A 15,041-nucleotide genomic window follows, 5' to 3' on the forward strand; every position below is an offset into this window, starting at 1 on the left:
ACCTTTGACCCTTGGGAGGTCCTTTAAGCTGAGCACTGTAGCTACAGGGAGCCAGGAGGGTCATAAACCCTTAATGCTTGAGGGTCCCGGAATATGAGAACACCACAGGAATAAAGACAAAAAGGAAGTGTGTGTGTGTGTGTGTCTGTGAGAGTGTGTGTTTGCCTGTGAGAGTGTGTGTGTGTGTGTGTGAGATTATGATTCTCGTTTAAAGCCCGTTTAAATGTGGAGTGCAATTACAGAATGTGTAAACGACCTCACCAGAGCAGGTTGTACAAGATGGGGTGAAGCCAGCGCTCCTTCTCACTCAGGTGATACCAGGATCCTTTCTCTCAGGCCTCAGATAATTACACTGCTCGCCACCAGGTTCCTGCCCAATCATCAGTTGTGGCTTGAAAATGAGCTTTGATTAAATTCATGCTGGAGGCGAAGAGAGAGACAATCATGTAGACGGAGGGCCTAGCTGCCAGTCAGGCTGTGGAGAAGGACCAACAAGAGCGGGTATATTATCCAAGCTAAAGAGATGTGAGCATGTGTGTATGTGTGTGTGTGTGTGCGAGTACATGAAGTAATGAGAGTGAGTTCCCAAAAAATGATCAAGTACAGTCATGTGCATCTGCGAATGTATGTGTGTGTGTGAGTGTTTGTATGCATGTGTGCTTGTGTGTACATAAAGTAATGAGAGTTCACAAAAATGATCATGTACAGTCATGTGCACATGCTTATGTGTGTGTGTGTGTGTGTGTGTGTTGGCCAGAAGGAGGATGGTCTGTCATGAATGAGGAATGTTCCAGGTTGAACCACACATCTGACTGTGCTGTAAAAGCATCAGGACGATCATGGGTAATTGCACCTTTGCTACGATGGCTTGTTTTTACAGGCAATTTGGTATCGACCCTCTCACTCTCTCAGATTTTTTTCATCTTCCCTCGCTTTCTCCTTCACTATCTCCGTCCCCCCTCTCCTACCTTCCCTCCCTCCCATCCTCCTCACAAGTTCACTCCCTTGACCCTCAAGCCTGGACCACGATCATCCACACACAGCTTCAGCCACCCTGAGGCACTGTTGCCTGGAAGCCGACATTCTGTGGGTTCGAACGCAGCCACTCTGCACGCAAATCAGTAACACAACCAAACAGAGAGTGTTGGAAAAGAAACACCCATTAATATTCTGTTAGGAACACCCTACGCTTTCTACACTCAATCCCCCAAGCACCCTCACACAAAAGATGTAATTTGTTGGAATATGGATTTAATGTTATTCTGAAATCTTAATTTTTCTTCTCTCTCCAACGTTTTTTTGTGCTTCGCCGCCTCCGTTGGAACAGTTATGAATCAAACATTACATTTTGCCGCCAGTTATATCGGCTCCCTATTTAATTGCACTATTTCTCATACGGTGCTTTAATTATGTAAAGTTGAAGTTTTTTTGAAGTGGCTGAAACTTATGCAACATAATTTATTACACACTATTTAATTTTAATTGGCAAGACTTGACTAATCTGATAGCAGTAGTTTAGGGTCCATGAGGGAACATGAGACCACTATGTATTTTGTGGAATATTTAAAATATAATTGAACCTTGAACCTTATTTCATGTATAAGAATTTCCAATTAGTCTATAATACATTTTTACATGTTATTTGTTAAGGAGGGGATTTTTTTCAAAAGCAGAATTCTACAAACAGTGCATAATGTGATACTATTTACTTGTGTTACTACTTAACTAGCAACTATGTTGCTAGTTAAGTTGGATACTATTGGAAAATAGTATAATTTGTAAAAGACAAAGGTTGGACATGTTGTAAAGGACCCAAGGAGCCAAGGTGATCAAGGACTACAGTATATCGTTATGTTTTAACAGAATGACTACAATATATTGTTGTTATGTTTTAACACAATGACAACAAATAAAATAGTGAAAGACAAAAGTCAGAATGGTTAAAGAGGCTGCTCTGAGAACACAGGAGGTCATGGTAAGGAATGCTGTTTTCCTCTGTTACTACGACAGCTCATGTCTCAGGACGGAAAGGAGAGCTCGACTGATACAAAAGACGTGTTGACTGTGAAGAACTTGTTCAGGGCCGGCTGGCACTCAGGGAGAGTTGGTGTGTTTGTCTGAGGCGGTTGACATGTGTGATTGGTAGAAGTGAGTCTGAGCAGTGATGGCCGTAAACCTGTTGTGTCCTTCCACTGGCTCAGAAACAGGATATCCTGTACATGCAACCAATACACACACTTGACAGTACGCATTGGGGGAAAACATATTACGGTGCGTTTACACTGCAGCGACGCGATGCGAGCGACAACATGTTTTCCATTCATTTTCAATGGAGCCAGGCGAATCGCTTGCGTGGTGCATTGTGGGTAGCGACGCGACGCGATCGAGTTGAGATTTTCTCAACTTTATGCAAATGAGGAGCGATTTTCGCTAGCGATGGCCAATGGCAGTGTTTTCTTGTTTCTCGTAACATAGCAACCATGGTAAACATTTCTAGCTTTCAGTTTTTAAGATGGAGGAGAAACTAATCGCCTGTGTGGCTGCATATCCAGTCCTGTACGATACGTCTCTGTATTTGTACAAAGACATTAATAAAAAGAATGAGGCCAGGCGCAGGTTTGCCGACGTTGTCGGTGCTCCTGGTGTTTTTTTTGTACTTTGTACTCTCGAACAAAGTTACATTCCAGGGAGTTCCAGCCGGGCTACTACTATAAACCCGGCTGGAACTCCCTGGTCGTATCGACAGATTAGCAGAGACTTTGAGTACTATAATAAAACGTTTTTACACATGTCAACATGTATGTCTATTAAACAGTTTTGTATTTTGTATACAAGTTGTATTTTGATCGATGTTGCGAGTACGTAAACCCAAGTCTGCACACTTGGCCATGACAACTACAACAGTGACTTTAGAGAACTACAATTCTACATTAATCTGTTTGATACGCCCCCGCGCGTGGTGAACTGTGGGAAGGCGAGCGATGGCAAGCGATTCGCGTCGCTGCAGTGTAAACGCACTGTTAGAGTGCATCAGACTTTAGAGGGAGTTTTTTTGGTTTCATCGAACGGGGTTACCCAAGCCCAAGCCAACCTCCGTTTTCCAACAGGACTGAAGTGACTGAGAGAAGCTGAGACGTCTGTGAGGACCGGGGAGGTTCTTCTGAGGTCAACGTCAGTTAGAGATGAAGACCCAGCCGTCTGGGGTAGGAGCGCTGAAGAACAAGCCCAAAGCTAAACTGTCAACACATCAATCAATCAAGAGGGTGGGAGGGAGTAAGGGGGTGTCTGATGTGTGTATGAGTACAGAGTCTTTGAAAGGCCCCTTGATGGAAAACATATAATCACCACCAGTAACACACTCCACTACATTACAGGAATGCAATCAACCACTTCTCCAAATGGCATGACCAAATACCCCCCTGTGGAACATCTTTCTGTCACTCACTCACTCACACACACACACACACAGACACACGCACGTGCATACCACACGCACGCATGCACTCAGCATCAGGCTAGTCTGAACTGTACCTCATGACTTATTAAACATCTGAGCCCTCTCCTGTTTTATAATGGGAAGAATGCAGCTGATCTCACACTCTGGCATCAGCTTCAGCAGCAGAGACACGAGCAGAGACATGTCTGTCCTCGCTCACACACTGTGGAAGAATCTACTGTAGCGAAGGGGTTCTCACTGACACACACACACAAACACACACACACGTGTTTTACACACAACCATGTATGCATGAACACATGCTGTAAATACAGGCAGGGCCTGGAAACGTGGAGACACTTCACTTAGAGATTCTCTCTCTCTCCTTTTTTCCTCTCTGTCTCTCCTCTCTGTCTCTCTCTCTCTCTCCCCCTCTCCCTCTCTCCCTCTCTCTGTCTCTCTCTCTCTCTCTCACACACACACTCACACACACACATACAGGTTCCAGGTCTAATTAGATAAAAATTAATCAGAGCTTGGTTGTCCGGTCCTGTGAGGTATTTCAAAGCAGGAACAGACGGAGTGTTCTGCCCAGTCTGAGCCTCCATTTCCTGCTGCTTCACCCTCATGACCCCTGTCAAGGCTGCTGCTGGAATCTTCAAAACACAGGCCTCCATTATCCTCCACTCTGAAAGGCTGTGATCTCATTGGCTCCTGTGTGCGCATCTTGGTCGGGGGCCTGAGACTGAGTCTGCCATCTGCTGAATGGCCACAGCTCCACCTCTCTCTAGAGGCTGGCTGCCGGGAAAACTGCCCAATAAAAAGAGGCGAATGCCCCTGTTTCCGGGGGCAGCGGGCTGGAAGTGTCTCTGAGGAAGGCACTCTAAAGGGATGAGTGGTGCGTAATGGCCGACCGTGCAGACGGGGAAGTGAAGGATGGAGGAAGAAGGAGAGGAAGAGAGGGAGCAGGATAATGACCACAATGAGATGGAAAGAGAGAGAGATAGAGAGGGAGAGAGGGAGGGAGGGAATAATGAGTACAAATACTACAAGGAAGGACAGGAAATGAAGTGAAAGAGCATGGATAAAGTGACAGAGCAAGATAGGCAGTGAGAAGGACGAGGTGATAGAAGGGACAGGAAGGAAGCCTAACAGTAACGTATTGAAGGACGTGAACAGACAGAAGATCAGGAGAGATAAAGGTCAGTTTGTACGGTAGAACCAAGACATAAATCCCTCAGCTAGTCTGGTTCACCATGACTCGTGAGAGAGAGAAAGAGAGAGAGAGAGAGAGAGAGAGAGAGGGAGAGAGAGAGAGAGAGAGAGAGAGAGGGAGAGAGAGAGAGAGAGAGAGGGAGAGAGAGAGGGAGAGAGACAAACAAACAAAAGAAAATATCACACCAGTGGGGTGAGGAGAGGATGCTGTGTTGAGATCAAGAGGTCAGAAGGTCAAGTGGGAAGGCCAGGGAGAAGAGGGAAGGTCAAAGGTGACATGCCTTAGATCGGGATACAGATAGGAACCACAACAGCTGGGAGGAAAACCTCTATAACACAGTCCCATGATCCCGCCATCAAAACGAGTTCACCCACACGTCAAACACCCTGGACGAATGACAAGTAAGATCGGAAGTGAGACGAACACATACACTTTCCAAATAAACATGCACTAAATTACGTCGCCTGCAAACTCTGGCTCCAGGCATTTCCAAACCAGTTCAGCCCAACCTGGAGGGGGCAGTATAGAGTCCCTGTGAGGCGCGTGGAGACATGTCTACACAAGAGCATCGCCTTGGGGACCCAGAGAAGAGAACAAAAGAGATGGAGGATGAGTCAGAAAGTTAAATAAGACATGACAGGGTGTCTATACAGGTGCGAATGGATGGATGTTTACACTGAATGGTTCAGCGTACCAGGGAAGCTCAAGTTTGTGACAGTATGTTTTCTGATAAAGTAACATGGGTTCAGTTAAAGTGTTGATTCCAGAAGTATTAATAACTGAAATGTCACAATATATATTCGGACTTCTACATACTGTAAGTAGTTAAGGTAATCTACGGAATACTTGAAGTAGTTTGTGAAGCAGCATTTGTAAACAAAATATCATGCCCTACTGTAAGTAGCCCTATCAAGGAGGTAGTGTGTGTGTGTGTGTGTGTGTTGGGGGGGTGTAGGGTGGGGGGCATTCACAGGCCATCTATCAGAAATCAAACACTACTGTAAAACTGCAGCAATCTTTATCGCAGCTTCACAGAAGATTTAGGCCCAACGACCAGATCTACTCAGCCATGTGTGGGTCTGGTGTGCATTAGAGTCTGTGAGCATGTTCCCCATTCCTCAGAGCAGTCATTCAGTAGCTTTCTTTATACTGTGCTGTCCAAACCCAAGAGATATACCAGAAAAACCATGACGATGCTAAAAAAAGAAAGATTTAACTGGAAACATGCTGAAGACTATTGTTTTGAAAGCTCCAGTTATGCAACCATCTCCTGTGTGGACAATATGTGTGTGTCTAAATATAAAATGTTTCTCTGAATGTGGTGTTAAGCAGCCAGGGCCAATCCAGCAGGGTGATTACACCATTAGAGCACAATTATTCAAGCTGAATCTTTAATTACCAGAGGCACAACACACATACAAGCAAGAGAGAGGGAGAGGAGAGGGAGAGAGGAAGAGAAGTGGGCAGAGACAAAGAAGAGAGGAACAGAAGGAGAAAGAGTGACAGCAGGGGAAAGAGAAACTGAGCAGGGAGAGCTCCTATCTGGAGGGTGAAGAGCAGGAGACACAGCATCTCTTAAAGAGCTCCTATCTGGAGGGTGAAGGTGGAGAGCAGGAGACACAGCATCTCTTAAAGAGCTCCTATCTGGAGGGTGAAGGTGGAGAGCAGGAGACACAGCATCTCTTAAAGAGCTCCTATCTGGAGGGTGAAGGTGGAGAGCAGGAGACACAGCATCTCTTAATTGGACAGAAACTTTATTTGAGGGAGTTGACAGGGAATTAATTTACGGCCAGGAGAACATGGTGATGAGCCAAGTGTTCGGATCGCTCTGTTCGTCTCAACCCCTCTCTCTCTCTCTCCCCCCCTCTCTCTCACTCTCTCCCCCTCTCTCTCTCTCTCCCTCTCTCTCCCCCTCCTCCTCTCTCTCACTCTCTCCCCCTCCCTCCCTCTCCCACGTAGGGTAGGCAACGGCAGGAGCAGCGCGGAGTGCCGTCGCCATGGTTACCGGCTGTCTGGCCGTAACCACGCTGCAGAGTTGATTTGGGCGTGTGTAACTGTGTGTGTGTGTAAAAGCTAAGATGAATGCGGTTCCAGTCTCATTATATCACTCCTGTGACCTGTACTTGCTGCCAAGAAAACACACAGCCTTTACTGTTTCCACAAAAGCTACATCAAAACACTGAGGTGACGTTTAGCCGAATGTCTATCTTGGGTTTGTGGTCAGACTGTGTGTTCTGCTGCTCTGAGAACAGCAGCAGTAGGATCAGTTAACTGGAGGTTCTGCGTTGAAGCTGTACTGCATTATGGCCAGTGTAACTCTCACACAAAAAAAACTACAATTCCCATGGTCCCTTAAACTGTCAACCAAAAGTTGATAGGTCAACCTTCTCAGGTCATCTTTCAAAAGTAATGTTCAAGTAAACAGACTTGTGACTTTTATCCAAGCAGACAGCTTGCAGATGAAGTACAAGCTGTTGGTGTCAGGGGCCGGAAGGTCACCCGTCGTTGATCCGGTGTCTGATGTTTGAGCCTCTCACCTTGACTACCGTTCTGTCACTGTCATTTCCTACGGATGGCAGAGCTGACCTTTGACCTTTTCGTATCTGAGAAAAAAGGCATGTCTCAGGAGAGCCTGAACACAGTTTTTTTATTGGTGCTTCTAGCTGTCGTGAACTGCTTGTCACGTAAAACTTTGTGGGTTTTCCAGTATCAGCGTGTGTGAGAGTTACAGTAAAGTTTTGTGTCAAGAATTTGCCTTGAGGGGGATTTAATCCGTATAAACCAGTTTTCCAAGCAAAGGTGTCTGTTTGTTACTGTGTCTGTTTGCATGAATGGGAGTGTGTGTGTGTCCAGACGTTACCGTGAAATGTATTTCCTCTCTAACAGATCGTTTCATAACCTATCTCTTCTCGTCTCACCAGATTATGTGACCTAGGACCAGGTAGAAATCTGTCAGAGTAGCTATAAAGATGCTCTCAGTGAAACCTGAGTCAGGCCTTTGAAGTGTCATGGCAGGTTATGAGGTCTTGTGATGACGATGTCCACCTGGTCATAAGCCTTCTGGCTTTACAAGGCCGTAGGGAGCGACTTGAGCGTACCTGACCTGGTCACAGAGGACAGCTCTGATTGGTCACTTTGATTTCTATTCATCTAAGCTGTTAGTTAAGGGTTTCTTTCGCAAGTGAGCAAAGAGCGTTTTTTCTCTCCCTCAGACACAATAAAGTGATAAAATATGATTTGATTTAACGTCTCCTCCGCCTTCACTTTTAAAATTTACGATCTTCTCCCACATATTTCTCCAAAACGGTTCCTTCAAGCTGTTCTACTCTGCTATGAAAAGTTCCCCTGTCTTTGGAGTTCTGCTGAGATGAAGGACTGCGGACATGTTTCTCTTTCAGCTCCTGGTGAAGGTTAGCGATGATAGAGAGCTTCTTACCAGCTGCTGGAAACAGGCTGCAAACGTGTTTGTAGTTAAAACTAACGGTGCAGCTCTGGGTGGAAGCTAGACAGGTAGAGTAGGACTGACAGACAGTCAGATACACTGACCGGCACTCAGACCACGTCAGCTACACAGAAAGAGCTCTGTGATCACAGACAGAGACATGATAGGAAGTGTGCGTATACTGAAGTCTGCACATGTCTTTGGGAGCAGTCTAGGGAGGGGGGGGGTGGTACAGTCTGGGGGGGCTGGGGTCTAGGGTGAGGAGGTGTGAGGACGGCCTTTCTGAGGCGGCCCGCGGCATTGTGGAGCCGCCTTGAACGGCCTCTGAGTTATGAGACAGTTGCAACATCTGCATGTTGAGGGGGAGAGAAACTGATGGATGGCCAGGTGTGAGGGTGTGTCGCACACACACACACACACACACACACAATGAAACACTCCTACAAGCACATGCATGTACACAGAGGCACATGCACACGCATGTCCTGTAAGCGCACACACACACCTTCAAACATCCGCTCAGCAGTAGCTAAACAGCCAGGGCTGGAGGTGAGGCCTGCAGAGCCACACTAATCTGATCCTGATGAATGTAGTCTTGGTCCCTGTCGATCACTGGAGGGAGGGCTGGTGTGTTTACTGTTCACTGACACGAGCTGCACACGATCAGTGTAACCATGACAGCTGCACTGGATAACTGAAAGGACAGTTGTACAGTTAGAGACAGACCTTCTACAGAAGACAAGCTGTCTGCAATGATAATGACACAAACAGTACCTGTATTTAAAGCCATAGTAATCAGTGATACACACACAAACACACACACACACACAAACACACACACCAATCCACCAGCCCGCTCTATTCCTCGTCTCTCCAGCCTACACATAAATCATGTCAGGACATGGAGAGACATCTCCCAATTGCTGCTCTCATTTGACTGTAATCAGCTTTATTTATAGGGATCATCTCTACTTGGCGAGGATGTTGTTGAGGTCCTGTCACCTGCTGTAACAGAGTCAGAGGACACACCCCATGTTGAGGTCCTGTCACCTGCTGTAACAGAGTCAGAGGACACACCCCATGTTGAGGTCCTGTCACCTGCTGTAACAGAGTCAGAGGACACACCCCATGCACTAAAGCAGGACTGATGGAGAGAGTGTGTATCCGGGGTAACATCTTTCCCAGAGTCCTGTGAGTGTGTAAACTTGACGACATCTTTGCTTATTTTCAAGTTTTAATGAAGGATTTAATGAAGTAGGGTGAATATAGTTTTACTGAATATATGTCTTTCCATGGCTCCATACTGTCTCTCTGTACCTGACCCCCGCCTAGGGCTCTTTCCTTGGGCCTTGGTTCTCTATGCTGGCCTCTCCTGGCTCTCAGGGTCTGGGTCCGAGGTCGGGGAGGGTGGTGGGGCTGGGGGAGGGGGACTTGCGCCCCGGGGGGATGGGGGGCAGGACGGGTCTGGCGTTGGAGCCCGGGCGCCCGGATGATGGGGTGACAGCAGGAGAGAGGAGGCCGGAGGCTGGCCGGGGGGCATCGGGGGTGTGGCTGGTCTCCACCTGGTCTGGAGAAACAACACCATCTCTGGTTAAGGAGGTAGGGTCGCTAGGAGACTCAACCCACATCCACAAGTCACATCCAACCCCCCCCCCCTGTCCGGTTGCCCCGGACGATGGACGAGAGGAGGTTGAGGGTAGCAGGGACTGACCTTGGAGTGTCTCCAGGGTGTGTTCCAGAGAGGTGGTATCCAGGGGCTCGACATGGGGTTCTGAGCCCAGCTCCGAGCCCCCTGCTGGGCCGGCAGTCTTGGATGAGGCCCCTGTTGAGCTGGGTATAGAGAGGGCCGAACTGGCACGGGACTCGTCTGAACTGGAAGAGGCCGGGCAAGGTGAGGAGGGAGGGCGAGGAGGGAGGGGTAGGAGGGAGGGGTAGGAGGGAGGGGGAGGATGGAGGGGTAGGAGGGAGTGGGAGGAGGGAGGGGAAGAGACAGAGAGACGAGGGAGAAGGAATAGAAGGAGTGTTAGCGGCAGTTTGAGCAGGTAGAAGAAGTGAGAGACAGAGCTCTCAGACGTTCTCCAGAGTGAGGACTGGAGCTGGCTGACAGGTCGTCAGAGTCACAGCCAGCCTCGCAGCTCTGCTGGCCCAGCCCCAGAGAGCTGTCTCCCCCCTGATCCAGCCCTGATCCAGCCCTGATCCAGCCCTGATACAGCCCTGATCCAGCCCTGATGCAGCCCTGCCCTGCCATCGCAGGCGCTGTCAGGAAACTATTCCACAGTGGGAGACGAAGATGGAAAGCGAGCCACCAGCACTAGGACACACTCCTGACAGCCCCGTCAAACAGAGAGACAGGTTAAAGCACGTCTCTGACGAGTGGGCTCGTGGCTGCGGGAACGTGTTCTGAACAAGGGCGCTGGCGGAGGGAGGGGAGGACTGAACAGAATTGGGCCTGACAGGAAGGAGTGCACATAGAGACCCTTAACAAACAACATCGATCAACTATACCACCATGGCTCCACTACACAGAGCACCTGCACGCTGTCCCTGGTGCTTAGTGTAAACTTTGATACGAAAAACTACCAATCAAATAAAGAAAGTTACTCTTAGAAAGTCTTATTCTTAATATTTATTTCTGTTTCCAAATAGCCTCTCTCCTTCCTGTGGTGTTGTGGTTGAGCTACACCAGGCTGTGTTGACAGACTGAGCTGGACTACTATACTGGGAGAGCTCATTTACATATCGCACAGGTCACCTTGTCATCAACACCGCCTAGTTTAGACTGAATTATCCAAGGAAGTTTCCAAAGACATGACTGTATTTAATTAATATCAATCTGGAACTGTCTAATGACCCTGACTGATACATATTTTGGAAATTCAACTTTTTCAAATCATGTGTATTATTCAGTAAGTATAAAATGCACTCCAAAACAGAAAACACATTATATTTCCTAGGGAATGAGTAATTAAATCACTAACTGACTTATTATTCATATAATTCACAGAGGTAAACCAAACTTCTTAATCAATTGCTTGAGTTTGACTATGCGCACTGGAGAAACATGAGTGGTGGAAGCTATTAATCAAAAAACATTATGTTTGTGTGTGGGTGCATGTGTGTGTGAGTGTGTGTGTGTGTGCTTGTCCCCATATGGCTAGGAGCGGTTTACTGACTACACTGTAAAAGAGAACTCTGAACATATGCTCTCAAACTCACAAGAACCCACAGCGAATACCAATAAGTACTGTGTGTGTGTGAGAGAGTGTGTGTGTGTGTGAGAGAGAGAGAGAGAGAGAGAGAGAGAGAGAGAGAGTGTATGTGTGTGAGAGTGTGTTTGTGTGTGTGTGTGTGTGAGAGTGTGTGTGTTTGTGTGTGTGAGAGTGTGTGTGTGTGTGTGTGTGTGTGTGTGAGAGTGTGTGTGTTTGTGTGTGTGAGAGTGTGTGTGTGTGTGTGTGTGAGAGTGTGTGTGTGTGTGTGTGTGTGTGTGTGTGTGTGTGTGTACACACCTGTCTTCCGGCTGGTTCTGAGGGGGGATCCTGGAGGGTGACCGGGCCGGATCCTGGCTCTGGGAGGTCAACAATGAAGGAGCAGTCTGGGCAGACCTGAGACACACACACACACACACACTACCTGAGCCTCTGACAGGTTTGGTTAAACAGCCCCGCTCTTCTGTCACCAAACCAGACCTCCACAAGAGCTAGAGGTGATAAGGACAGATCACTGGTGATGGAAAACTGTCGTTAGGGGCGGTTTAGAGAACGAAGGACTGCTGCCTCTCTGGAGGAGTTAGGTCTCTCTAGCGCCATCTGTTGGTGGCTGACAGTAACACACACAAACACACCCCTCACCTCATTACCTTGAGCCCTGTCACTTCAGTCTCAGGGTCAAACACAGGCAGCAAGAATCTGGCTAAACACGTACTTCAGTACAGTTGTCTGGACTGACTCTGATTGAGAGCTCTCTCCAATCACAATCAGGTGTGTGTGTGTGCGTGTGCGTGTGTATAAGTGTGTGTGTACCTCTTGAAAAGCTGTGTGTAAGCTTCAGGACTCCTCCCCTTCAGAGCCTCCCTGACCAGCTGCTGCCTGCGCTGGAGAGAGGACAGCTCCTGGAGGGGAGGAGAGGAGGAGAGGAGAGGAGGAGGAGGGGAGGAGGAGAGGAGGAAGGGGAGGAGGGGGAGAGGAAGAGAGGAGGAGAGGAGGAGGAGAGGAGGGGAGGAGGAGAGGAGGAGAGGAAGAGAGGAGGAAGGGGAGGACGGGAGGGGAGTGAGGGAGCGAAGGAGAGGAGAAGGGAGGGAGGGAGGGAGGGAGGGAGGGAGGGAAGGAGTGAGTGAGTGAGTGAGTGAGGGAGGGAGGGAAGGAAGGAGTGAGGGAGGGAGGGAGGGAGGGAAAGGAGACACATTCATTTCAGTGGTGATAGAGTAACACCTGGTGTAAACAATCAAACCAGTAACCCACAGGTGGTCTGTGGGAGAGAGCAGGAGGCGGTGGGACTCACAGCAGGGGTCTTGAGGGGGGTGAGCTGGGCCTGGACCTTGCTGAGGTAGGTCCTGCAGACGCCGGCCTCAGACGGCTCCGGGGCTGGGCCGGGGCTGGAGGGGAGGCCGGCCTCTGCAGGGCTGGATGGAGGTCGGCTCCTCTCCTTCGCTGGAACCTCCTCCCTCGATAGCTCTGACTCACAGATACACGGTTTATCATGTGGTGTTTGAGGGCGTGATCCACTAACACACACACTCACACAACTACACACACATAACCACACACACATAACCACACACACACACACACACACACTGCAGACCCACCAGTGCTGGTGTCTGGAGTGCTGCTGCTGCTCTGTTTGTGGTCTCCTCCTGCCTGGTGGAGGCCCAGGTACTGCCTCACCACCTGCTTCAGAGAGGTATAGGCCTCGGCTGGGTCATCTGCACACACACACACACACACACACACACACACACACACACGAACTCTCACACCCACAACCCAAACATATGAAATTCTATTTTGCAGACTTTTCCATGCATGCTCTTCAGCGTGCGTTAACATGTCAGGATCAGTATGAGCTTGGCGAGATGTGAGAAGAATCTTGCTGACTGGATGAGATGAGAAGGGCCCGCTTTAATGATGTGCAGTCTAACAGTGCATTAATATGATAAGTTACACACTCTGGCGGTAATTTGAGTTCATTAGCAACATGGCTCGACGTCCGGGAGCCTTCATGAAGGGAATGATAAACACCTCTGTTCCTTTCTTAATGAGGTCTTAATGCATTCCTTCATTAGAGACTTGTTGTGTTTCAATACATGTCCAGCTGTTGCATCCTGGCCACTCTCCTCCTTCACCTCAGTTCTCTCAGGCCCAGCACGAGGAGTACACATCCTCCGTACTCCTCGCACAGCCAAGATGTGGATGTTAAAAACATCCCGTAATGAATGAAAGGAGACCCATCACACCAGAGCATGAAACATGCCAGAAAAAGACCCTTTGAAAAGTGCCCCAACACGCTCCCCCTGACGCCCCAACACGCTCCCCCTGACGCCCCAACACGCTCCCCCTGACGCCCCAACACGCTCCCCCCTGACGCCCCAACACTCTCCCCCCTGACGCCCCAACACGCTCCCCCCTGACGCCCCAACACGCTCCCCCCTGACGCCCCAACACTCTCCCCCCTGACACCCCAACACTCTCCCCCCTGACGCCCCAACACTCTCCCCCCTGACACCCCAACACTCTCCCCCCTGACGCACCAACACGCTCCCCCCTGACGCCCCAACACGCTCCCCCCTGACGCCCCAACACTCTCCCCCCTGACGCCCCAACACTCTCCCCCCTGACACCCCAACACTCTCCCCCCTGACGCCCCAACACGCTCCCCCCTGACACCCCAACACTCTCCCCCCTGACGCCCCAACACGCTCCCCCCTGACACCCCAACACTCTCCCCCCTGACGCCCCAACACGCTCCCCCCTGACGCACCAACACGCTCCCCCCTGACGCCCCAACACGCTCCCCCCTGACGCCCCAACACTCTCCCCCCTGACGCCCCAACACGCTCCCCCCTGACGCCCCAACACTCTCCCCCCTGACGCCCCAATACGCTCCCCCCTGACACCCCAACACGCTCCCCCCTGACGCCCCAACACACTCCCCCCTGACGCACCAACACGCTCCCCCCTGACGCCCCAACACACTCCCCCCTGACGCACCAACACGCTCCCCCCTGACGCCCCAACTCGCTCCCCCCTGACTCCCAAACACACTCCCCCCTACGTACCGCAGCGGATGACGTCGTCGAAGAATCCTGGGTGTTCTCTGCTGACGCGGGCGTAGAGGTGGACCCGGCCCAGGGCAGCCTCCACCTGGGGCTGGGTGTAGAGGGCTCGTCTCCTCAGACGCAGGCAGTAACGCTCCTGGTCTGTGGGGATCAGGAGCACGTAGCGAGGCTCGAAGTAGCTGTTCTTCAGACTGAACACACCCTGTGAGCACACACACACACACAACACACACACACATACAACACAAACATACACACACACAGTACACAGAAAAAGAGATGGTAGCTTAGCGCTGACATGATAGATTGATAGGTGTGTATGTCAGTGTGTGACATACACACCTGTGTATGTCACAGTGTGGCCTACCTCCAGCTCCATATGCACACAGCAGGCCAGGCCCTCTCTGGCCACTGCCTCCACTGCCTCACGAGAGAGGCCGTACCAGTGCCCTCCATACTGCATGGTCTGGATGAACTGGCCCTGGAGGAGAGGGAGAGAGAGACAGTGGGAGAGAGAGACAGTGAGAGAGAGAGAGACAGAGAGAGAGAGGGGGAGAGAGAGAGACAGACGAAGAAGATTTGAAGGAGAGTGAAAGGAGGGTTGAGATCAGAAGGAGCCAGTGCAGGAAGAAGAACAGCGTGTTATTCAAAGCTGTTGTTCGCAAACTCCATT

General features: G+C 49.8%; 1 protein-coding gene across 3 annotated transcripts in view; it reads right to left on the bottom strand.

Annotated features, from left to right (window-relative positions):
• Window positions 1-9,339: 9,339 nt before the first annotated feature.
• Window positions 9,340-15,041, bottom strand: part of lrguk (leucine-rich repeats and guanylate kinase domain containing) — a 13,833-nt gene continuing 8,131 nt past the window's right edge. For all 3 annotated transcript variants that reach the window (XM_062482792.1, XM_062482790.1, XM_062482791.1), the window contains 8 exons: window positions 14,736-14,849; window positions 14,369-14,570; window positions 12,899-13,015; window positions 12,592-12,764; window positions 12,114-12,202; window positions 11,601-11,696; window positions 9,806-9,966; window positions 9,340-9,661 (listed from right to left, as the gene is read on the bottom strand). In XM_062482792.1, coding sequence (XP_062338776.1) covers window positions 9,474-9,661; window positions 9,806-9,966; window positions 11,601-11,696; window positions 12,114-12,202; window positions 12,592-12,764; window positions 12,899-13,015; window positions 14,369-14,570; window positions 14,736-14,849 — 1,140 coding nt within the window. In that variant the 3' untranslated portion in view covers window positions 9,340-9,473. The remainder of the gene's footprint in view (window positions 9,662-9,805; window positions 9,967-11,600; window positions 11,697-12,113; window positions 12,203-12,591; window positions 12,765-12,898; window positions 13,016-14,368; window positions 14,571-14,735; window positions 14,850-15,041) is intronic.

This window comes from Osmerus eperlanus, chromosome 17, assembly GCF_963692335.1.
Source record: "Osmerus eperlanus chromosome 17, fOsmEpe2.1, whole genome shotgun sequence".
Classification (NCBI taxonomy): Eukaryota; Metazoa; Chordata; class Actinopteri; order Osmeriformes; family Osmeridae; genus Osmerus; species Osmerus eperlanus.